Source organism: Ammodytes marinus, assembly GCF_949987685.1.
Source record: "Ammodytes marinus genome assembly, chromosome: 15".
In the NCBI taxonomy this organism is placed as follows: Eukaryota; Metazoa; Chordata; class Actinopteri; order Uranoscopiformes; family Ammodytidae; genus Ammodytes; species Ammodytes marinus.
Window position 1 is genome coordinate 3106689 of NC_137219.1, and position 25789 is coordinate 3132477.

The 25789-nt window shown below is 39.0% G+C and overlaps 1 protein-coding gene across 1 annotated transcript in view; it reads right to left on the reverse strand.

The window, feature by feature from the left end:
• Positions 1–284: 284 nt before the first annotated feature.
• LOC307261615 (uncharacterized protein) overlaps positions 285–25789 on the reverse strand; it is a gene marked incomplete at its 5' end in the record, with an annotated part of 29976 nt that continues 4471 nt past the window's right edge. The window contains 6 exons of the mRNA XM_080042198.1: positions 285–14506; positions 14600–14760; positions 15070–15223; positions 15341–15448; positions 17037–17141; positions 18054–18103. Of these exons, the coding sequence (XP_079898324.1) occupies positions 995–14506; positions 14600–14760; positions 15070–15223; positions 15341–15448; positions 17037–17141; positions 18054–18103 (14090 nt within the window). The 3' untranslated portion in view covers positions 285–994. The remainder of the gene's footprint in view (positions 14507–14599; positions 14761–15069; positions 15224–15340; positions 15449–17036; positions 17142–18053; positions 18104–25789) is intronic.

The window sequence follows — 25789 nt, forward strand, 5'->3', positions numbered from 1 at the left end:
CAGATGCATAATTACAAGGCATAACTCTTGTCACGATAAGCTTGAGCCACAAGATTGTATATAATAATATTTATTTATTATTTCAGCTTAACTTTGCAAACATGTTGAGACAATTCAATCGCCATTCAAAATAAGTAGCACTTATCAAATAAAAACTCTCTAGTGATCATTAAAAAGCTATTTACATATCCAGTTTAATATTCCCACTTTGTACAGAGATATTGAAAGAGAACACAGTGTTGATATATTTCATTTTTTACTGTAGCAAATTAGATTCTAAGCAAAATATTAATAAAAATATAGTTGCAGTAGCACACTTGCTCATAAGCGTTTCATTTCAGCTTTGCAGCACTATAGTTTCTTTACATTGTTTTTAGCTACAGCAACAACAATATCTTATATAATATTAATTTATCTGATATACCGCACTATTGTATTGTAGGTGTTTTTCACTGTCCACTTTACATTGAAACTTTTGTAAACATATTTTGGAATGTCAGTAACATTGATCAATTCTTACAACAGTCTTGTTCATATCAACCACATGTCAAATCAAATGCACTGTTGACTATTATCCAATAGGTAATAGCACAAGTAAGTTGGACCAGTGTTGTGCATTAAAAACTATGAAACCACAAAGGCATTATAAGTTTTGATATGCAAAAGACATGGCTTCCTTTAGTTCTGTACAATATTAAGCAAGGATATTTGGTGAAGCCGCATCATAGTTTGCTGTAAGGGCAATCAGTTACACATCTTATTTACAAGTTCAGTGTGAATAACATTTATCCTTCTCGTTGTAGGTCGAAAACGTGAAGTTGTTGAACAACTGAACACTGGCAGAATGGTAAGTTAAATGCTATTGATTGTTTCCAGTTGCCAACCTGTTTTCTATCTAACCCTTCTGTCACGTGACTTTTAGGCAGTGAAATTCAGCAACCATAGCTGGACAAAGAGGGTTTGTATCTTTCGACATAATTTACATCAAGTTATATCACTCTTCATCTCCGTCGAAAAACTTCATTTTGTCAGAGTGCACAGAGTCTTTCAGTCGTTGAATGGATGTAGCCGTGTCCCCTAAGACGGGCTCAGAAGAATCAAACACACGTGTAATTTGTTTTGTTATGACAATTGTTTCTTTGCTTTCACTTCTTTCACTTGATGTTTCCATAACTACATGCCTCTCAAAGACGGACCTCTTGCCGCTTTGTGAATCTTCGACAGTCCAAGATGCAGCTTCGTTAGCCTCCGATTTAAGGGCAAGGCCTCCGGCTGCTGGTTGAACTTGGACAGCGGTAAATAGCGTAGCTTGCTGTGCTTCTGGAGTTGCTTGTATATTTGATGTAATGACATGTATTTTTCCAGAATCCAGTCTGACCGTGTCCTCAGATGAAGATGAAAAGCCAGATGACAAAATGGTGATTTTCTCAGGCAAATTGGGCTCAACCAAAATCATTTCAGTCCTTGTGGTGGACGTAATGATGTTGCTATGCATCTCTCCAAGCCCCAAAGAGGCGTTAGGGTCAGAGTATTTCACAGTGACCCTCGTTGGAGAAGATAACGACATGCCGACGTGTTCACTTGTCATTGCAGAGCTAACATCAGCAAACGCGTCTGATGACTGGACTGAGCAGGTAGGGCTGATTTCCTCCTCCACTGGACTCTTTTCAACTTTTTCTTTTTCAGGAGTCTTGGCTGGTTCTGATGGCGAGGACAGTCCAAATCTGGGGAATTTGAACCAACTTGTCTTCTCAGGACTTTTTACAGCATCTTTTTTGATTTGTATTTCCTTTTCCTCTAACTGCTTTTCACTGGGGGCATCTAGTTCATGAACTTCCTTTGAGGATTCAAGACTTTTTTCAGATTTGTCAATCGGTGAAACATCAAATTCGACATCAAAACTCTTGAGCATCTCACCAAATGATGGAAGAGACATTTTTGTTGATTTGCTCTCTTCTTTCGATTCAACTTCCACATCCAGTTGACCTTCTTGGCATTCAGTTTCAACAGGGGCATATTCAACTTCAGGTTTGGTACTTGAGAAACTCATTTTTGACATTTGAAACGATGGGAGTTTGAATTTACTTGGTGAGCCAAGATCGGCACTTCCCTTTGGTGTTTCAGAATCTGTCTCCAAAGCTTTCATTTCCAAACCAGTTGAAGATTTGACTTCCACTTCAGGGAGTTTGACCTCTCCCTTTACTTCTGGCTGTGTAATTCCAACATCTTCTGGAAGACAGACTTCTGCTTCTGCCTCTGGTAATGTAACATCAACTTTTGGTGTTTCAAGGTTGACATCAACATCAGGGGCTTTACCACCTGCCTTTGAAAATGAAAATCTAGGGAATGCCCAGCTTGGTCGTTTTGACTTGGCTTCAACCTCAATTGTAGGTGCATCTGGTACTGAAATGGCAATTTCAGATTCTTTCACTTCAACATCAGGCAGTTTGACTTCCACCTTGCCTTCTGGGAGTGTAACATCTACATCTTTCTTTGATAAGCTCATATCAATTTCAGGGCCTGATACCTTTGGCATTGTGATGCCAAACTTTGGCATTTTAAACTTGCTTCCTTTTCCTTCATGTTCACTTCCAGTAGTTTTTATATCTATTGATGGACCTTCAGTTTCAATGCTGGGTGCTACAACTTCCACTTTGAGTACCTCTTCAGGAATTGTAATGTCCGTTCCATCAATTTTGATATCTTTGTTCGTGTCTGGCATCTCTACAGAGGCACTTGGCATGCCAACTCCAAATTTTGGTAATTTAAATGATGGCATCTTAAATTTGGATGGAGATGTTTCTTTATCCTTTGTGGCAACCTTGATCTCAGGAGCTTTGATCTCCATTTCAGCAGAAGTTTCTTTTAGTTCAACCTCAGGGAGTTTGGCTTCAGCATTTCCTTCTGGGAGTGTGACATCTACATCTTTCTTTGATAAACTTAAATCAAATTCAGGACCTTTTACTTTTGGCATCGAGATGCCAAACTTTGGCATTTTAAATTTTCCTCCTGATCCTTCATGTTCACTTCCTTTAGCTTTCACATCTACAGATGGGCCTTCTGTGTCAATGCTGGGTGCTGTGATATCAACTGCTCCCTCTTGTGTAACATCCAGCTTTGCCCCATCCACTTTAATGTCTTTCTCAACATCAGTTACTTCCACACTGACCTTTGGAGTGGCAGCTCCAAATTTGGGTAATGTGAATGTTGGCATTTTAAATTTTGACGGTGATTCTTTGACATTACCTGATTGAACTTCGATCTCAGGAGCTTTAACTTCCATTTTAACATCTGGAAGTTGAATTTCAGCTTTGGCTTCAGGGAGTGTGACATCCACATCCTTCTTTGATAAGCTCAAATCAAATTCAGGTCCTGTTACCTTTGGCATTGAGAAGCCAAACTTTGGCATTTTAAACTTGCTTTCCTGCCCATCTATTTCCACATCACCTTCTGGTGCCTTGAATTCCACTTCAGGTTGTTTGACTTCAACATTTCCTTCTGGAATAGAAACATCCAAATGTGGCAGCTCAGCACTCACTACAGGTTCCTTAGCACTTGACTTTGAGAAAGAAAATCTGGGCATAGAAAACTTAGTTTTCTTCAAGTTTGCATCAAGTTCCACAGCAGGTGGCTCTTCCATTGATATAGCCCCCGGAGTTCCTTGGACTTCAACTTCTGGAAGACAGACTTCTGCTTCTGCCTCTGGTAATGTAACATCAACTTTTGGTGTTTCGAGGTTGACATCAACATCAGGGGCTTTACCACCTGCCTTTGAAAATGAAAATCTAGGAAATGCCCAGCTTGGTCGTTTTGACTGTGCTTCAACCTCAACTGTAGGTGCATCTGGTCCTGAAATGGCAATTTCAGGTTCTTTGACTTCAACATCAGGCAGTTTAACTTCTGCTTTGACTTCTGGAAGTGTGACATCTACATCTTTCTTCGATATGCTAAAATCAATTTCAGGTCCTTTAACTTTGGGCATTGAGACGCCAAACTTTGGCATTTTTAACTTTCCACCTGATCCTTCATGTTCACTTCCTTTAGCTTTCACATCTACAGATCGGCCTTCTGTGTCAATGCTGGGTGCTGTGATATCAACTGCTCCCTCTTGTGTAACATCCAGCTTTGCCCCATCCACTTTAATGTCTTTCTCAACATCAGGTACTTCCACACTAACCTTTGGAGTAGCAGCTCCAAATTTGGGTAATGTGAATGTTGGCATTTTAAATTTTGACGGTGATTCTTTGACATTACCTGATTGAACTTCGATCTCAGGAGCTTTAACTTCCATTTTAACATCTGGAAGTTGAACTTCAGCTTTGGCTTCAGGGAGTGTGACATCCACCTCCTTCTTTGATAAGCTCAAATCAAATTCAGGACCTTTTACTTTTGGCATTGAGAGGCCAAACTTTGGCATTTTAAACTTGCTTTCCTGTCCATCTATTTCTATGTCACCTTCTGGTTGCTTTAGCCCTAAATCATGTTCTTTGACTTCCAAATTTCCTTCTGGAAGAGAAACATCCGGTAGACAGACTTCTGCTTCTACCTCTGGTAATGTAACATCAACTTTTGGTGTTTCAACATTGACATCAACATCAGGGGTTTTACCACCTGCCTTTGAAAAAGAGAATCTAGGGAATGCCCAGCTTGGTCGTTTTGACTTGGCTTCAACCTCAACTGTAGGTGCATCTGGTACTGAAACGGCAATTTCAGGTTCTTTCACTTCAACATCAGGCAGTTTGACTTCAACCTTGCCTTCTGGTAGTGTAACATCCACATCTTTCTTTGATAAGCTCATATCAATTTCAGGGCCTGATACCTTTGCCATTGAGATGCCAAACTTTGGCATTTTAAACTTGCTTCCTTTTCCTTCAAGTTCAGTTCCAGTAGTTTTGATATCTATTGATGGACCTTCAGTTTCAATGCTGGGTGCTACAACTTCAACTGTGAGTACCTCTTCAGGAATAGTAATGTCCTTTCTATCCATTTTGAGATCTTTGTTCGTGTCAGGCATCTCTACTGTTGCACTTGGCATGATAATTCCAAATTTTGGTAATTTAAATGACGGCCTCTTAAATTTTGATGGTGACTCTTCTGTATCCTTTGTTCCTATCTTGATCTCAGGAGCTTTGATTTCCATTTCAGCAGACGTTTCAAACTCAGGGAGTTTGACTTCAGCCTTCCCTTCTGGGATCGTGAAATCTACATCTTTCCTTGATAAGCTCAAATCGAATTCAGGTCCTGATACCTTTGGCATTGAGAGGCCAAACTTTGGCATTTCAAACTTGCTTCCCTTTCCTTCAAGTTCAGTTCCAGTAGTTTTGATATCTATTGATGGGCCTTCAGTTTCAATGCCGGGTTCCACAACTTCAACTGTGAGTAACTCTTCAGGAATTGTAATGTCCTTTCCATCAATTTTGAGATCTTTGTTTGTATCAGGCATCTCTACTGTCGCACTTGGCATGATAATTCCAAATTTTGGTAATTTAAATGACGGCCTCTTAAATTTTGATGGTGACTCTTCTGTATCCTTTGTTCCTATCTCAGGAGCTTTGATTTCCATTTCAGCAGACGTTTCAAACTCAGAGAGTTTGACTTCAGCCTTCCCTTCTGGGATCGCGAAATCTACATCTTTCCTTGATAAGCTCAAATCAAATTCAGGTCCTGATACCTTTGGCATTGAGAGGCCAAACTTTGGCATTTTAAACTTGCTTTCCTGCCCATCTATTTCCACATCACCTTCTGGTGCCTTGAATTCCACTTCAGGTTGTTTGACTTCAACATTTCCTTCTGGAATAGAAACATCCAAATGTGGCAGCTCAGCACTCACTACAGGTTCCTTAGCACTTGACTTTGAGAAAGAAAATCTGGGCATAGAAAACTTAGTTTTCTTCAAGTTTGCATCAAGTTCCACAGCAGGTGGCTCTTCCATTGATATAGCCCCCGGAGTTCCTTGGACTTCAACTTCTGGAAGACAGACTTCTGCTTCTGCCTCTGGTAATGAAACATCAACTTTTGGTGTTTCGAGGTTGACATCAACATCAGGGGCTTTACCACCTGCCTTTGAAAATGAAAATCTAGGAAATGCCCAGCTTGGTCGTTTTGACTGTGCTTCAACCTCAACTTTAGGTGCATCTGGTCCTGAAATGGCAATTTCAGATTCTTTGACTTCAACATCAGGCAGTTTAACTTCTGCTTTGACTTCTGGAAGTGTGACATCTACATCTTTCTTCGATATGCTAAAATCTATTTCAGGTCCTTTAACTTTGGGCATTGAGACGCCAAACTTTGGCATTTTTAACTTTCCACCTGATCCTTCATGTTCACTTCCTTTAGCTTTCACATCTACAGATCGGCCTTCTGTGTCAATGCTGGGTGCTGTGATATCAACTGCTCCTCCTTGAGTTACTTCCAGCTTTGCCCCATCCACTTTAATGTCTTTCTCAACATCAGTTACTTCCACACTGACCTTTGGAGTAGCAGCTCCAAATTTGGGTAATGTGAATGTTGGCATTTTAAATTTTGACGGTGATTCTTTGACATTACCTGATTGAACTTCGATCTCAGGAGCTTTAACTTCCATTTTAACATCTGGAAGTTGAACTTCAGCTTTGGCTTCAGGGAGTGTGACATCCACATCCTTCTTTGATAAGCTCAAATCAAATTCAGGTCCTGTTACCTTTGGCATCGAGATGCCAAACTTTGGCATTTTAAACTTGCTTTCCTGCCCATCTATTACCACATCACCTTCTGGTGCCTTGAATTCCACTTCAGGTTGTTTGACTTCAACATTTCCTTCTGGAATAGAAACATCCAAATGTGGCAGCTCAGCACTCACTACAGGTTCCTTAGCACTTGACTTTGAGAATGAAAATCTGGGCATAGAAAACTTAGTTTTTTTCAAGTTTGCATCAAGTTCCACAACAGGTGGCTCTTCCACTGGAATAACCCCCAGAGTTCCTTGGACTTCAACTTCTGGAAGACAGACTTCTGCTTCTGCCTCTGGTAATGTAACATCAACTTTTGGTGTTTCAAGGTTGACATCAACATCAGGGGCTTTACCACCTGCCTTTGAAAATGAAAATCTAGGAAATGCCCAGCTTGGTCGTTTGGACTGGGCTTCAATCTCAACTGTAGGTGCAACTGGTCCTGAAATTGCAATTTCAGATTCTTTCACTTCAACATCAGGCATTTTGACTTCAACCTTGCCTTCTGGGAGTGTAACATCCACATCTTTCTTTGATAAGCTCATATCAATTTCGGGGCCTGATACCTTTGGCATTGAGATGCCAAACTTTGGCATTTTAAACTTTCCAGCTGATCCTTCATGTTCACTTCCTTTAGCTTTCACATCTACAGATAGGCCTTCTGTGTCAATGCTGGGTGCTGTGATATCAACTGCTCCCTCTTGTGTAACATCCAGCTTTGCCCCATCCACTTTAATGTCTTTCTCAACATCAGTTACTTCCACACTGACCTTTGGAGTAGCAGCTCCAAATTTGGGTAATGTGAATGTTGGCATTTTAAATTTTGACGGTGATTCTTTGACATTACCTGATTTAATTTCGATCTCAGGACCTATAACTTCCATTTTAACATCTGGAAGTTGAACTTCAGCTTTGGATTCAGGGAGTGTGACATCCACATCCTTCTTTGATAAGCTCAAATCAATTTCTGGACCTTTTACTTTCGGCATTGAGAGGCCAAACTTTGGCATTTTAAACTTGCTTTCTTGTCCATCTATTTCTATGTCACCTTCTGGTTGCTTTAGCCCTAAATCATGTTCTTTAACTTCCAAATTTCCTTCTGGAAGAGAAACATCCGGTAGACAGACTTCGGCTTCTACCTCTGGTAATGTAACATCAACTTTTGGTGTTCCGAGGTTGACATCAACATCAGGGGCTTTACCACCTGCCTTTGAAAAAGAGAATCTAGGGAATGCCCAGCTTGGTCGTTTGGACTGGGCTTCAACCTCAACTGTAGGTGCATCTGGTCCTGAAACGGCAATTTCAGGTTCTTTCACTTCAACATCTGGCAGTTTGACTTCAACCTTGCCTTCTGGCAGTGTAACATCTACATCTTTCTTTGAAAAACTTAAATCAATTTCAGGTCCTGACACCTTTGGCATTGAGATGCCAAACTTTGGCATTTCAAACTTGCTTCCCTTTCCTTCAAGTTCAGTTCCAGTAGTTTTGATATCTATTGATGGGCCTTCAGTTTCAATCCTGGGTGCTACAACTTCAACTGTGAGTACCTCCTCTGGAATTGTAATGTCAGCTCCCTCAATTTTGAGATCTTTGTTCGTGTGAGGCATCTCTGCACTGGCACTTGCCATGCCAATTCCAAATTTCGGTAATTTAAATGATGGCATCTTAAATTTTGATGGGGATGTTTCTCTATCCTTTGTGGCAACCTTGATCTCAGGTGTTTTGATTTCCATTTCTGCTGAAGGTTCTTTTATTTCAACCTCAGGGAGTGTGACATCCACATCCTTCTTTGATATGCTCAAATCAATATCAGAACTTTTTACTTTTGGCATTGACATGCCAAACTTTGGCATTTTAAACTTGCTTTCCTGCCCATCTATTTCCACATCACCTTCTGGTGCCTTGAATTTCACTTCAGTTTGTTTGACTTCCACATTTGCTTCTGGAAGAGTCACGTCAGCATCAGGTAGGCTGATTTCCACTCCAGACTCTTGAGAACTTTGCTTTGAGAATGAAAATTTCGGTAATGAAAACCTCTTTTTCAACTTGGCATCGCCCTTGATCTCAGGAGCTTTGATTTCCATTTCAACTGAAGGTTCTTTTAGTTCAACATCAGGGAGTTTGACTTCAACCTTGCCTTCTGGGAGTGTAACATCTACATCTTTCTTTGATAAACCTAAATCAATTTCAGGTCCTGACACCTTTGGCATTGAGACACCAAACTTTGGCATTTTAAACTTGCTTCCTTTTCCTTCAAGTTCAGTTCCAGTAGTTTTGATATCTATTGATGGACCTTCAGTTTCAATGCTGGGTGCTACAACTTCAACTGTGAGTACCTCTTCAGGAATAGTAATGTCCGTTCCATCAATTTTGACATCTCTTTCTGTATCAGGCATCTCTACAGAGGCACTTGGCATGCCAACTCCAAATTTCGGTAATCTAAATGACGGCATCTTAAATTTTGATGGTGATGTTTCTTTATCCTTTGTGGCAACCTTGATCTCAGGAGCTTTGATCTCCATTTCAGCAGAAGTTTCTTTTAGTTCAACCTCAGGGAGTTTGACTTCAGCCTTTCCTTCTGGGAGTGTGACATCTACATCTTTCTTTGATAAGTTCAAATCAAATTCAGGGCCTGATACCTTTGGCATTGTAATTCCAAACTTTGGCATTTTAAACTTGCCTCCCTTTCCTTCGAGTTCATGTCCTGTTGTTTTTATATCTATTGATGGAGCTTCAGTTTCAATGCTGGGTGCTACAACTTCAACTGTGAGTACCTCTTCAGGAATTTCAATGGCCGGTCCATCGATTTTGATGTCTCTGCTTGTATCGGGCATTTCCATGGTGGCACTTGGCATGCGAATTCCAAATTTTGGTATTTTAAATGATGGCATCTTAAATTTTGATGGTGACTCTTCTGTATCCTTTGTGGTAACCTTGATCTCAGGAGATTTTATTTTTACTTCAGCAGAAGGTTCCTCCAGTTCAACATCTGGGAGTTTGAATTCAGCTTTTTGTAGTGTGACATCTACATCTTTCTTTGATAAACTAAGATCAATTTCAGGTCCTGTTACCTTTGGCGCTGACATTCCAAACTTTCGCAATTTCAATGCGCTTTCTTTCCCTTCAATTTCTGCCTCACCATCTAGTGGTTTTACTTCAACACTTGCATCTGGCATAACAACATCCACATCCTGAAGACTGACATCAACTTCTGGGGTCTTACCACCTTGTTTGGAAAAAGAAAATCTCGGCATTGAAAATCTTGTCTTTTTCACTTTTGCATCTACCTCAACACTGGGCTGTTCATCTATTAAAACATCACTTGAAGGCCCTTTGACATCAACCTCCGGAAGATGGACATCTGCTTTAATTTTTGGTATATCAACATCTGTTTGTGGCACAGATATGTGCAGGTCAGCTCCATCAGTATCTATTTCATGGTCGGCCTCAGGTACTTCACCACTGATGTTTGCAGTTGCAGATCCAAATTTGGGAAATTTGAATGTTGGCATTTTGAATTTTGATGGTGATCCTTCTTTATCCTTTGTTGTAACCTTGATCTCAGGAGATTTTACTTTCACTTCAGCAGAATATTCTTCCAGTTCAAGCTCAGGAAGATTGACTTCAGCTTTGGCTTTCGGTAGTGTGACATCTACATCTTTCTTTGATAAACTTAAATCAATTTCAGGTCCAGTTACCTTAGGCGTTGTGATTCCAAACTTTGGCATTTTGAACTTGCTTCCTTTTCCTTCATGTTCACTTCCAGTAGTTTTGATATCTATTGATGGGCCTTCAGTTTCAATGCTGGGTGCTACAACTTCAGGAATTGTAATGTCAGCTCCATCAATTTTGACATCTTTTTTCATATCAGGCATTTCTACAGTGGCACTTGGCATGATAATTCCAAATTTTGGTAATTTAAATGACGGCCTCTTAAATTTGGATGGTGACTCTTCTGTATCCTTTGTCGCTATCTTGATCTCAGGAGCTTTGATTTCCATTTCAGCAGAAGGTGTTTCAAGTTCAAAGTCAGGGAGTTTGACTTCAGCTTTTGATTCTGGAAGTGTCATATCTACATCTTTCTTTGAGAAGTCCAAATCAATTTCAGGCCCTTTTACTTTTGGCATTTTGACACCAAACTTTTGCACCTTAAACTTGCTAGCTTGACCGTCAATTTCTGATACACACTCTGGTGGTTTTATATCCACATCAATTTTAGGAGCTTCAGGTAGTTCAATCTCAGCTTTAGCCTCTAGTAGTGTAACATCTACATCTTTCTTTGAGGCGCCTAGATGAAATTCAGGTCCTTTTACCTTCGGCATCGACATTCCCAACTTTGGCATTTTAAATTTTCCTCCTTGTCCGCCAATTTCCAGCTCCGGTTTTTCCACTTCGGCCTCTGCCTTTGGAATCAAAACCTCTGCCTTTTCAAGATTGACATCGATTTTAGGGCAATCTGGAAGATTTACCTCAACCTTTGTCTGTGGCAGTGTAACATCTACGTCCTTCTTTGATAAGCTCAAGTCTATTTCTGGCCCTTTTAGTTTTGGCATTTTAATTCCTAACTTTGGCATTTTGAACTTGCCTCCTTGTCCATCAAATTCACCCTCAGTTTGCAGGGACTGCATTTCCAATTCAGGTTTTTCAACTTCCATCTTAGCATCTGTGATTGAAACATTTACTTTTCCGATATCTACCTCTGGGAGTTCAACTTCAGCTTTAGCCTCTGGTAATGTGAAATCTACGTTTTTCTTTGACAGGCTTAAATCAATTTTAGGTCCTTTCACCTTTGGCATAGAGAAACCAAGATGGGGCATTTTAAACTTGCCTCCTTGTCCATCGAGATCAGCTTCAGTGTGCGGAGGTTTGATTCCCAGTCCAGGTTTTTCCATCTCTATCTTTTGCTGAGGAATAGAGAAGTCTGTACCTCCAACAGAAACATCCATATCTGGGGCTTGGGAGAGTTCGACTTCAGCTTTAGCTTCTGGTAATGTGACATCTACATCTTTCTTTGAGAGGCTTAAATCAATTTTAGGTCCTTTCACCTTTGGCATTGAGAAACCAAGATGGGGCATTTTGAACTTGCCTCCTTGTCCATCAAGTTCACCCTCTGTCTGAAGAAGTTCTATTTCCAATTCAGGTTGTGCAATCTGTATTTTTTTCTGGGGAATAGAAACATCTGCACCTCCAACAGAAACATCCATCTCTGGGGCTTGTGGGAGTTCGACTTCAGCTTTAGCCTCTGGTAATGTTACATCCATGTCTTTCTTTGACAGGCTTAGATCAATTTTAGGTCCTTTCACCTTTGGCATTGAGAAACCAAGATGTGGCATTTTGAACTTGCCTCCTTGTCCATCGAGTTCAGCTTCAGTGTGCAGAGGTTTGATTTCCATTTCAGGTTTTTCGATCTCTATCTTTTGCTGTGGAATACAGAAGTCTGCACCTCCAAAAGAAACATCCGTCTCTTGGGCTTGTGGGAGTTTGATTTCCGCTTTAGCTTTTGGTAGTGAGCTATCTTGATCTTTCTTTGATAAGCTTATATCAAATTCAGGACCTTTTAATTTTGGCATTTTGATTCCAACTTTTGGCATCTTGAACTTGCTTCCTTGGCCGTCAAGCTCAATGTCAGTCTGCAGAGATTTTATTTCCTTTTCAGGTTTTTCAACTTGTGGGAGTCCGAACACAGCGTCTGCTTCTTGTAGTGTGATTGTGCCCCCCTCAACATCTTTTACTCCATGTTTGTTCTCTGTAAAAGAACTGTCAGCATTTGGCCTTGCAGCATCAAGATTAAAACCAAAACTTGTTAGCGTAATTTCACTGTCCTTTTTAGCTGGTGAACCACCGACTGAATCAATGTATTCAATACCATCAATGTTAGCTATTTTGACATCAGATATGGCTCCTCCAATCTGCCCCTCTTTAATTGTTTGAGTTTGTGACGTTTCTTGGAGGAATATAGTCCTCTCTCCTTTTACAGTATCACCCTTTTCCTTAGAGATCTGAAAGTCAAATCCAATATTAGGGATTTTTATGTCAGGTTTTGCAACCCCAAAGCTGGCAGTTGTCATCTTTACCTTTCTTGATTTCTTTTCAGAGTCTTTGAGGGTGATTTGAGCTGCAGATTCGTATTTAGAAGTGATACCATCTACTTCTTGTGCACTTTCTAGTCCAGGTATGATAATATCTTCTTGTTTATAAACCTCCGTTTTAATCTCTTTCTGGCTTTTCTTGTATTTCTTTTCAGGTGTTTTTAAATCTACCTTTGTCTCCATTAAAATTTCCCTTGAGGGTAAAGCAGCAAGTGGGATCTTTGGTAGTTTGAATGTGGTCTTGGAGATTTCTGGAGATGCACTTGTGTCAAACGTAGCGTGTGGAGCCTCATGTTTTGTTTTGGTATCTATAACTTTAGTGGGTGTTTTCACTGATATTCTTTGTGCATTTGCATCTAAAACAGTGATTTCCTCAGGAATAGGCATTCCAGACATGTCAACCTTAGGAAGCTTAAATCCAGGCAATTTTGAAACTGCCTCTTTCACACTGTCAACATCAATTGACATTGCAACATTGTCAGCTCTGATTTCATCATGATGTCCTGTAAAAACAGGTTTAGGCTCTTTAAATCCTTTGGTTGTAGTTATCATAGACATGTCCTCCATACCTGGAATCACGATATCTTCACGTTTGGGAAGTTTTGTTCTGGTAAGACTTCCTTTTGACAGTCGCTCATAAGGATCCTCTTTCACTTCATCATCAGTTGTAAACGGCTCAATGTCAGCTGTGCATTCTTCAACACTTGCATCCATTAGTATAGTTTCCTGAGTGAGAATTTCACTCATGTCTATTTTGGGCAGTTTGAATTTGGGACCTGTCTTTTGTTTACCATCTTTCTTAATTTTTTCTTCGCCTTTCTTCTGAGATTTCTCTACTAATGCCTCATCATGCATTTCAAGTTCTACCTTTGGTGCACTCATTTCCATCTGTGTTGTTACTTGGGTCTTAGCATCAAGTGCTAGTTGACCTCCCTGTAGTTCTGCATGTGGCTCAATGCTTAGGATCTCATCTGATTTTTCATTTTCAGGTTGGTCTGCTTTTTCAATACTTGCCCCCAGCGTTTTCAGCCTCTTTGGGGAGGATTTTGCTTTTGCATCTTTCTTGGACGATTTATCCCTCCCACAAAGTTTGAATTTTAATTCAGACCGTTCTTTCTTCTTTTTCTTCCCATCAGGTGACTTGATACCAGCGGGGCTCTCTTTATCTGCCAGGGCCACAGTTAGATCTGCTGTTTTCAAAGTGTTATCTATAGTTATGAGATCCGCCTTGTGTTGAACAGCTTGAGCTTCAGTCAGTGTTAGATCATTTTGCTCATGTCTTAAGTCCTCTGCTATTTTCACATGCTCTGTCATGTAGTCTTCAGGTGTTTGTCCTGTGAGGCTTTCAAGACATTCAGGTGAAAGATTGTCTGATTCCTCATGTGTTTGGAGAATGTTGCCTGTTGTATCGGTTTCCTGGTCTTCAGATGAACTTATGCGGCCTCTCTTTTTCAAACCTGAAAGCTTGATTTTATGCTTTTTCTTTCCTTTGGGAGCATCCAGAGACTTTAGCGGAGACTCTGTGTCACTTGTGGTGGGGCTAAGCTCAAGCTTTCTCTGCTCATCAGCCTCTGAGGAACTGTGAGACCTCGCAAAGCGGGACTTCTTTCCTTTTCCGAAGGAGGGAAACTTAGGCCATGAAATGCGGGCTTCACTGCGCCTTTTGGTTTTTCCTTGTTCCCTCATCTCTGGAACAAAGATGTCTTCCTCCTGTTGAGAAATACACATATGTATGAAAGGTCAGTTTTAGCTCCAAGATTGCCTATCACAAAAATACTACGCAGCCAACTTGAAAATAGTTACATGAATGACGTCAGAATCGATGGCTGGTTCAGTCTCTGTGATTTCTGGATTGCGTTTTAAGCAGAGCTTCACTTTGTAAGCCTGAGCGTGCTCCAGGATCTGAATGGCATCCTCGTATGACACATTGTCAAAATACACAGTGGCGCTCAGAAGCTGATCACCTGTGAAAACAAGAGCAAAATAATGAAGAGCTTAATATTAGAAGGCTTTCGGTTGGTTAAACTGTGTCAGAAAAATTATTAGCCACTAGACTTAGCAAGTTTCTTTAGTTTAAGTAATCCAATTTGTATGGGGGACCTTGTTTTTGGCTTTTGAACCTGAGTTTTCTATGTCAATATTTGTAATGTAAAATGTAAAAAACAAAATACAATGGCAAAATGTTAATACAAGTAATCCCACATTTCAATTTACATTGATATGGGAAATAAACTTTCACTGGAATTGTTTCTCCTTTAAAACTGCTAGATTACCTTCTTTTAACTTCAGACTTTTTGAGGCGGGCGACTCTGGTACCACTGCCTTTATAAAGATCCCATCTTTCCCCCCTCCACTGTAAACAAGGCCCTCGGAACATCCATCCTGGGCTGTCTTCACGATCACCCCAGACTCAGGGCTGGGAAGTTCCTGCCAACACATTAATATAGAGAGGATAAAGTCAGTCTACCTTTACCTGCGCTATTCTCGGCTGTAGCACAGCCTGAAGGGATTCAAAAATACTTAACCGAGGTGTGAATGTCTCACCTTCAGTTTACTCATCTTTGGAGTTGAGCGCTTCTCAAACATGGACCCAATCCCAGACTTTTTGGATTTCTTTCTACTCCCTCTTTTGTGGTCATGCTCCGCTTCACACTGAAACAAAAACAGAAGAAAAAAGATTACTGTTGCAGGTAGGGGTGACCCAAAATAGTTTGATATTTGACGATTTGATTGAAGGAGCCTGATTTGACTGCCAATCTCACAGTTGAATAGTCACACAATTTGGTTATGAAACAAGGATCATTCTATTCCGGCTATTTGGGGGTGCTGAATGTATGATTTTACATAGAATTCTTATCCAGAGAGATCACGATACATCACCTATTGTGGTATAAATATCAGCCACCTAATAATACTGTTAATTAAAAGCTTTAAATTATCGAGCTTTGAAAGTATTTGCACTGAGAGGGAAGGGTAGTGTGCACTATATACAGTGCACACAGTCATACATGGGAGTAGCTGAGTCTGTATCATTATTCAAACATGCAACAGTAAACAAAACATGAGCTCGTCTTACAACGCACTGTTGACTCAACAAATACAAGGTCTGATACTATGTGTAGTGGGTGAGTTAGTTAATGTGTTGTTCCTTCAAATATACTTTACTGTACGTATACGGCCACACAATTTTGGACCTCTTTTTTAATATAGCCATGTCTCAGTCCAAGATTAAAAATTATTTGTTTGAAATCAAACTTGTCCATATAAATAGTTTAGAGGGTTAAATAAAAAATAACCTAATAACATTTCTAGTAAAACACAGTCTTCAAAACAAATCAAATCAGTTTTATTTGTATATCCCAATATCACAAATAGACATTTGCCTCACTGGGCTCCATAGACCCTTAGTTTGGCTGAGAAAAAACTCCCGGGATAAAAAAAATTGAGAAATCTCATGGAGAGTTGATAGAGTAAGGGATCCCTCTCCCAGGAAAGACATCCTGCAATAGATGTCATAAGTAGAGAAGATCACAAAGGAGTCGAATCATTGAGCAGATGTTTACATGGTAGTACTAACTAGTCTTGCATATGTAAAAATTTGCTTCAGTCATTAAAGACGCACCTGGTACTTTGATTTTAGTGTTAGCATAGCTCCCTTATTTGAGCTTACATGAGCCAAATACGTAAGCTCGCCTTTCTGGGTCACAAGCTTATTTTTCTAACTTCATTAGTTGAAGGCACAGTAGACTGTTGACTGACTTAGTGTGTTTACAAGTATTTACATAACCTGCCCTCTGTAGTGACCTGATTTCTATAATTTTATGTTAAAATGTTAACCCAGTTTCTTCAGTTGAGTTGAGAGATTAGGAGACACAAAGTGATTTTATGCAAGACTTTATGGTCATGTTTATATTTTAACTGCATATCAAGGTTGTTATAGTGCATGTTAACATGTTCTCTGAATTGTTTTTTAAAAGGTGCTACGAGGAACTTTCTGTTTGTGTTTATTCTTGCACCCCCTTTGGACAAAAGCGGTAGTGTTGTTCCTGGGTGAGCGTATACCCATGACAAAGGTATGAAGAAAAACTATATTAATATACAATTATTTGCACTGATGATCTCGTTAGCTGTAACATTAGCCGTAAAAATTAAACTGTTTCAGAAATATTTAAAAGTTCCTTGTAGGTACTTTAACATTGCTTGTTGTTTTGTGTAACATAGTGGTTTGTTGACGGCCTACCTCTTTGTCACTGTCGGTGTATTTTTCAGGAAACTCCTCGACGGGCGACGATCCCTGAGGCCGCGGTCTCTCTCCCTCGTTGAACTGAGACGGCTCTTCACATATCTGTTTGGACATGAGGTCAGTCAGCACGGAAAACATGTCACATGGGCTATATTCTCAAAAACAGATCTTGGAATTATTTCTAAAGAGATTGATTGATTAATTGTCTTTATTTCGAACATGTAAGCAATAAAAAAGTTAAAATACTAGTTTATGAATAAATAAAAAACAACTTTCTAGAGACATTTGAGTCTGTTGCAGTGACACATTTTCCGCAAAGGTGTGGAGAAAACTGGATCAAATAGTCTTGTACACCTTTTTTGCAAAGGCAGCATTGACTGGGTGTTTGGCATTTAATAATTGTCACATTAGTTGTGTGTCTCAGAGGATGGCACTCTTCACTGATCTGTAGGTCCAACACTTTCACCCTAAAAATTTTTTACTTAATCCCATAAAATTAATCCCAATGAGTAAATAGTGTTGAACCAAGGTCTTCAGCTCACGAACACTAAAATGTGCCAAATTTAGAAGTTGGATCATATACTTGGTATCGTAAACACCCAATCTTAAAGGACTCGGATTAGGATCAGGGCCAAAAAAGTGTTGATCAGGAAATCCCTGGTATATAGTGTACATGTATACTTATATGAATATAATAATGCTTTTCTGTTTATAAAAGCCAAGGAATAAACTTCTGATGACAGATGAAGAAATTAAACGGTTTAAACAAACTTTAAGGGTTTCGATCCCCGCCCTGCCACTTGTATCATGGTTGTTGTGTCCTTGGGCAAGACACTTCAACCACCTTGCCTCGTGTGAATGTCGATAGTTAGCCTGATATCGGTGTATGAATGTGTGTGTGTGAATGGTAACGTGTAAATGGGAACAGGTCTCCCTTGCAAAACAGTCTCCGGTCTCAATGGGATTTACCTGTATAAATAAAGGTAAAAAAAAAAAAAAAAAAAAATCACTCACTGAGTCGTCCTCTGTCCCAGGCTCCGGTGCCCTCAGCCTACGGTTCGCCCCTGTTCACACAGAAAAACAAAAACTCAACTCAGGTCATAGAGTTTCATTTTAATAGGCTCCTAAAGCACAAGTGAATAACTTCATCTCATCAATATGTTGCATGCTGAAGGCCAGCTAAAGGGAAAATTGCATTAGGTAATTTAGCAGCAGCAGCATCAGAACAGCTGAAACCAAGTCCACTTACTGTATCTACAAATAGAGCATGTTGTTCAATGTATTTGTGTAACCGGTATTATATTACAAATACAGCAAAAAGAAATGCATTAATAAAGAGTAGGCATGTTATCTTGGTGAATATGAGAGGTTTTTTCAAGCACTTGTCAGTTTTAGAGATTTTTGGCTTTATCCAACATCTAGATCAGGGGTATTCAACTAAAATTCAAATAGGTCCAGTTAGAGAAAATGTCCTCAAGAAAAGGTCCGGAACATCATAATGTCTAACTTGCGTTATGATTCAGTGTGATATATAGTGAAGTAGCCTAGTAGTTGTATCAACGTCTGCATGTAATTAACAACTGACTGTCAGATCAATATAGAAAGAACAATTCAAAAACATTTCAACAATATTTATTCTCACTTTTAAATAATTATAGATATATAATACTGAAGATATATGTATTATTTAAGTGACTCAACTGAAACTAATCTCTTCATAGAGAAGGGCTGCATTTAAAAATAAAATGGTGAAAATAAATATAATAATCTTAAAATAAAGATAAAATATATAATTCATTTTTGAAAAATTAAATAATTTTGAGAAATATTTTCAATGTATCATTTCTAAACTTCACTATACCTACTATGTTTGTTTAACATAGTAATCTCCCACTTTGTCTAATACTGGATTTTTATTTTGCAATTTTGAAAAGCTCTGAAAAAGTGACATGTCAGAAACTAAACCCCTGTAGGGGGTCTGGGGGTTTCCCCCCAGTAATTTTTTTTTGTGTTTTTAGAATGTAATCGGAGCATTCTGGTGCATTCTGGGGAAAATAATAAAAGAAAAGGTCAACATTTAATATAGTTAAGATGAATAGAAAAATTAACAAAACAACATAACTTGCTAGCAGCCAGATAACTGGACTGAGGGACGGATGACCACTAGCTTTCGCTAATGTTAGTGGGGGCTACTGCCAAATGTCTTGCTAAAAAATTAACCTGTATTTATAAATTCTGCCATTACTAAGAATATGTAAAACTTAAAATGTAGATAATTGTAACTACATACAAATTTTTTTTTTAAATAATGTTTTTCCTGTTGCTGTTGTGGGCAGTAGATGCAGTGCTGCTGGCGATTGGTGATTATGTCAATCTTATGTCTGTGTCATTCACACATAGGTCTACATCAGGGTAATAGAGAGTCCACATGATTGCACCTTGACCGGTTTTCACCAGTCTTACAAAAGGGGAAAAAACCATAGTAAATAATAGGAAAAAACTCAGCTGTTGATCGCTCGTTAACTCGCTCGCGACACACGGAGCCGGTGAGCGAGCGGGCGAGCGAGAGAGAAAGCTGTCTCTCACTCTCCTCCCGCTGTCTTTCTCACTCTAATCTGATTTATTTCGCTGAAATTCTCGTAATTCTTGCACTTCTCTCTGACATCTCTCGCATGATAGCTCACTGTCTCTGTCTGTGAGCCAGCCTGAGCCGGGAATGCACAGATTCGATTGGCTGCCTGAGTAGCAGGAGGCGGGATGGCTTAACTCGAAAGCATTTCCTGATTCGCTAAACCAGTACCGTAAAGTCTAGAAAAGCTGCGCCGGTCAAAATAGAAGCGCCCCGTCAAAATTTTAAATACTTAAATAATTGATTGACTACAGGTCCGGGTCCGTATAGGACGGCGTCTGGGTCCGGACCCGGACCGCGGTCCGCCTGTTAGTGACCCCCGATCTAGATGATCTAGAGATGCAAATGTACGCATTATAAGTAAGATATTTTCAAATCTGCAAATGTATTCAAACATTTATGCAAACATTGTATTACAAAATATAATTGCTTTAATGTAATTAAATGCAATGTATGCATGTAATGTAAATGTAATGTAAGTAATGTAAATGTAATGTAGTAATCAACTGGCAAAGTCTCATGATGATATCTAGAAGGTAAACATTTTACTCTGTTAACCTGCAGTGCCTCGCCTTAATGCAGTGCAGAAATTTCACAAAAACAAAAGTTAATTTAGGGTTTATCCGACTTTATACATTTATTTATTCCAGCAGTAAACTGACACTGCCATCCAGTCTGACTGTTGTTTTGATGCTCAGAGAGGCAGACAGAGAGAGAGAGAGAGAGAGAGAGAGAGAGAGAGAGAGAGAGACGGACAGACACAGGGAGAGAATTCTGGAGCCAATGATGAGACTATTTAAAGTAACTTCCTGGCAATAATACCCCTTGGGATGCGCTGTCTGTTAAGTGATCCGCTGTATTGATCTAGAGATTGGACTCTCAGCTCGGCCCCCTGAGGCTAAAAAGGCAAAGTCTGACTCCAAAATAGATATGGTCAGTCAGATTATTATCATTACTCACTCTGATAACCTCCATTTTAAACTGCCTGTTTATTTTGGGCTATGCATATAAACTTTAGATATTTACACCATTTCAATGCGACGTCAATTGTATCAGGATTCCCACTTAGAGATGAAGGCCATTTGTTAGCAGTTCAAGGGTTTAGGATTTTAAGGTAACCTATTATGCAGAATTAACTTTTTCATGTTATTTCAACATTGGTATGGGTCCTCTTTGTGACTAGAGACTCCAAAAGTAACAACCCTCTTTCTTTTGTTTAACCTCCATCTTTATGAAAACCTGTAGTAGAAACCCAAATTACAATTTTAAACCTGCATAATATGGGACTCTAAAAGAAAGAAAAGATTCCCTAAATTCTAAGTTTGCATAAATCAATGCTTGTTGATTGATGAGTAATAGTGTTGCTATCTGCTCCTGTTTTTCTGTGGTTTTATATCTTCATTAGCTCACAGAATCTTATCACCAAGGGAACCATTGATAAGCCGTCTATTATGTTGTCAGTAGAAATTAGAATTGAATAACTGCGGTTGCATTTCCACATGGAGAATAAAATGATCTCTGTCGCAGTTACACATTTCCTTTGGTCTTTGACAAGCTGATTAGAATTTTGCCTTCATGGGATAGCTGGTGGGTTTTAGGACCAATGATGTCGTCTTTATAGGCCTTACTTAAGAACTGAACTCCTCAGTATAATGTCCCAAAAACAAATAATGTTTGTATCAAGATCGCACCAGATACCATAACCTGAAGGGCCATAGAAAGAAGTCTTTCTCAGTAATGAAGCTCCTACATACAATTTAACAAAATAAACAAAGGAAAAACTCAAAGTACTTGTGCAGCGTAATTAAAATCTTGTGTACAAGAAGGCAGAAGTGGTACAGCTATATCCAACAAAATTCTTGTATTCGGTATTCAGCATTTGGCTCCACCACATAAGTAGCTTAAGAGCTTATGATGGACTAGAGGTTTGATATTATTTTGCTGTTGTTAAAATCAGCTGCTCTGTATCAAAATACCTAACACAAGAAAAGGCTCAACTTTGTGTAAATCCATTTCAAAACAAACCTTATTCTTGAGTGTCAATCAAAGTAAAAGAGTATGATTTATGAAAATATTGAAAAAATTTAAGTTTTAGTAGAGTTTAACTGATGCAAAATTTAAGTATTATTCGTCACAACCCTTGAAACTATCAAACCAGCCTGCTATATGCACCGTATTAAACAAATACTGTTTATCAACTAACCACCCAATGACACCACACCCACACTGCCTTAATGTTTGTCATGTGTCAGCACATTAGAAGATAGTTGACAGTAGAAAAACCTCCTACTGTATCAGGGAGTGTTGCTGCCTCAAAGTTGATCATTTAAGAAAGCTCAAAAAGTTATCTAAGGACGTTATATCTCACATACTAACGAAAAGACAAACTTGAAACCCAGCCTGCACTGTAATAGCAGCTTAATACTGATCACACCAAAGTCTAGACATATTGCGAAATATAAATATAAAAACAGTCTCTACACAGCCGCCTACACCATTAACTCAAGTGTTGTAAGAATACTTCAAACAGTCATTACCATCCCTCTCATTCTAACCAGGTTTCTTCCTAACATAAAACATCTCAAAATGTCATCATTAGACCTGATTTTACTTACAAAAACCTCTTCATATGTTCACCTTTTACAGCCCATTCTGTGGTATAAAATAGCAACTCCTACCTGCTGCTTTTTCAGCTGCTTGTTTAAAGTCCTTGAAGTAAACCGAGGTGTTGCCCCAAACTGTCCTTTTAAGAATCGCTGGTGTGAGTGTGACTGTCAAAGTGGCTAAAGTGATTTGCTCTGTCCCAGATAAACAAAAGAGGCGGGACACTTTTTAGGTGGCAGCAGGTCATACATTTGCTTCCATTTGTGTAACTCCCAAATTGTATTAAGTTGTTTGGTAAGGTCCTTGTGGTTGGTTACTGTGTGCTAGAGGCTTAACTCTTTGCACAACATGTTCCTTAAAATAACCTTAACATTTATAATTCGCTTGACTGGGTTTTTCTCAGTTTTCTACACAGAACCACTGACCCAAGCAACTTCACACCCAGCACTCCTCTTCCTTGGGTTTTAAGAAACACACCCGCCAAGTGTGAAGGAGATAAGATGAACAGTTATTGAGATATTTGAAGGACAGACAGACACACAGAGATGTCTTACTTTATAGCTATGTTAACTTTCTATCATAAAAATAAATAATTTCTGAGATGGACACTAAAAATAATCTTAAAAGCTCTTAGGTGTCGAGTTAAGTTTATGTTGATAGGCTAAAGATGGCAGTGTCTGGTCCTTTGATTTACCTGCAACTTTATGAACCAAAAATCTCAACAACCATTAGATGGATTATAAACTAAACATAGACATTCATCATCCCCAAATTAAAATAAATACTCATAACTGTTAACCAATTTAAACTTATTATTTTGAATCAGCGTCCCACTCCACTTGTAACTGTTTTAATAAGGCTATTGTTCTGCTTCATTCAATTGATCTGAAATTTTGTAATTGCTTTTTGTCTCTTTGTAAGCTTGCTGTGTATTTTTATTGTATATTGTGTATTTGTAATAACTCAACGTCATTGTAAAAGAGGGTCACCCCTAAATTGATCTTTCAAAGGAAAATTATATTAAATTAAATTCTGTAACCTTCTGACCTTTGATGGATCAATTTACTTAATCTTTCGCACAATCGTGAAGTTAACATTTGTGCTTTAAAAGTCATGACAACACACATTTGTTTCAAACATTTATCTTCCTCTCACAATTAACTGCAATTACTTTGATGATCATGTGAACTTTCATCTACAGCTATCATCAGTTCAAATATTAGCATGCTAATTGGCTAAAGTGGTAAACATACTGCACATGACCATGTAAGTATAGTCATTGTGAGTCATCATTTTGCCGGTAGTGTAAAGTCTTTCAGCTGAGACTATATCCTACTCTGTATACATATCATTTTAAGCATCAGCCTCCTTGCAGATGAAGCTTGCAAATGTGGTAAAGCTACAGTGCGTAACTTTTTTAATATAATTGAATGTTGGTTACAGTATAGTCTAGTGTGTCTACAGGAAGTTGGGCAGCACAGAAATAGACATTTATTAAATTAATTAAACAGCTAAGTTATTTAGGTATAGCTGCTGCAGTACAAGTGTGTGTGTGTGTGTGTGTGTGTGTATGTGTGTGTGTGTGTGTGTGTGTGTGTGTGTGTGTGTGTGTGTGTGTGTGTGTGTGTGTGTGTGTGTGTGTGTGTGAACTGATCTTTAAGTAGGATTCAGGTCCTGCTTGGCTGCATGACTGTATGATTTATTTTTTTCTATTATTCACCACTTCATACCAAACGGATGTCCAGTGAAGTATTCCCATTCTAACAACTGCCACAGCACAACTCCTTTCTCAAATATTTGTCATGTGGGCGCTGCTGAGTACCTGATAGCAACTCTCACTGCTGACTAAAATTGTCGAAATTAAATCCCATAATAGATCTTTTTAAGTGTATGGCTTAGCATAGATCAATATTTATACTGCGGTGATGACCTATTTTACTAATTTTACTTGGTGATATTTTGAAAGTAAACAAGCACAAGTAGTGGATGCTAAAGTCTTTTGTGGTGCACATCCTGCATGATTCACCGTGTGTATGGGTGCAGCGCGGTGCTACTGCAGCCCTGTATTGGGGTGTGGCTCATCCCTGTGTGTGTGTGTGTGTGTGTGTGTGTGTGTGTGTGTGCGTGCGTGCATGTGGGTGTGCGGTGTGAATATAAACTACTGTGAATATCTTATGTTAAACAACAGTACTGTAGTGTGAACCTTTAAGGCGAGACACTGCAGGCAACAAAAAAAAAATGTTTCAAGCACTGCTCAATTTTAGGATTTTGGGCTATTTTGCTTCATATACCATGTCTTCTTTCACTCTAGTATGAAAGGTCTAAAATGTACATTTAAGTGTTTATTTTACTAAACCTTGTCTTTTAGTGTCTGTGTATTTCTCTTATACAACTATCTTTAACAGCCATTATCCAAACATTACTTTCTTTCAATACTCTCAAAAAGAAAACTCAACTTCTAAGGCACTTACATCAACTAAACTTATAATCATTCTTAGCACTATTCTGAAGGTTATGACAGAAGGATTTGATCATATTTTGTTAATTGTTGGATTTATGGGACATTTGATCCATTACACAGGATGATGTGTAGTCATGCATAATAAGTTCCATTTTTGCCAATTTTTTTATATTTAATCAAACATCTTATTAGTAGCCTGCCCTCAGCTAATGTGTTTCATAACCATCTCATGCTCCATATTAATATAAAGTAGGGGAGAACGGGGTTATATGTCACACGGGTTGGTTGTCACAATCGTTATATCTCAGAACCAGAAGGCGCTGTCTGTGAAATTGGGATCGGGAGGTCACCTACATAGTCTTCCTTGGAGTTAGACTGCTGAATTTGAGGTGAGAGGACTGTTTGTGTTTTTCATGTCAAATGGAAAATATTTAGCTCCTCAGTATTTTTCTTCTAAGCTTTTACACAATGGGTTTATAACAAAACACTTGTTACCCATAAAAAGTGTGAAGGGTAAACTATAGTTTAGATTGTGGTTAGCAAGCTAATTAGTTGTCAGATGGTTGTTGGCCTTGATGCTAGCAAGAAATTCAAGTTGGGGTTGGTCGTCACATTTTTTGGGGGGTTGGTTGTCACATTTTATCCAAAGGCTGCAGCCAGAAAAGGAACCCAATAACGAAATAAATTGTCAAGCTGTATCCTCACTGACACCCCAGAGAAGGAGAGAATAGAGCAGGAAAAGGCAGCTAGCATGCAAAAGAAAAAAGGGCAACAAAATCAAAACAACCCAGTGCATCCCAAACTAGACCAGCTGCCAAGGCTACAGTGAGTTATGTAGGCTTATTTGTCAACTTTTCAAATTTAGTTCTGCTTTCTTGCCTTCTTTTTAAGATTATTCCCATTAAGATAACATTGTGACAAACAACCCCATAGTGTGTGACAACCAACCCCTTGATGGGGTTAGTTGTCACAATGTGTAAAGGTGTCTTTGATGATTAATTTCTTCTTTATTACAATAAGATAGAACAAGTGAGGGGTACACATTTCAAGCCAACA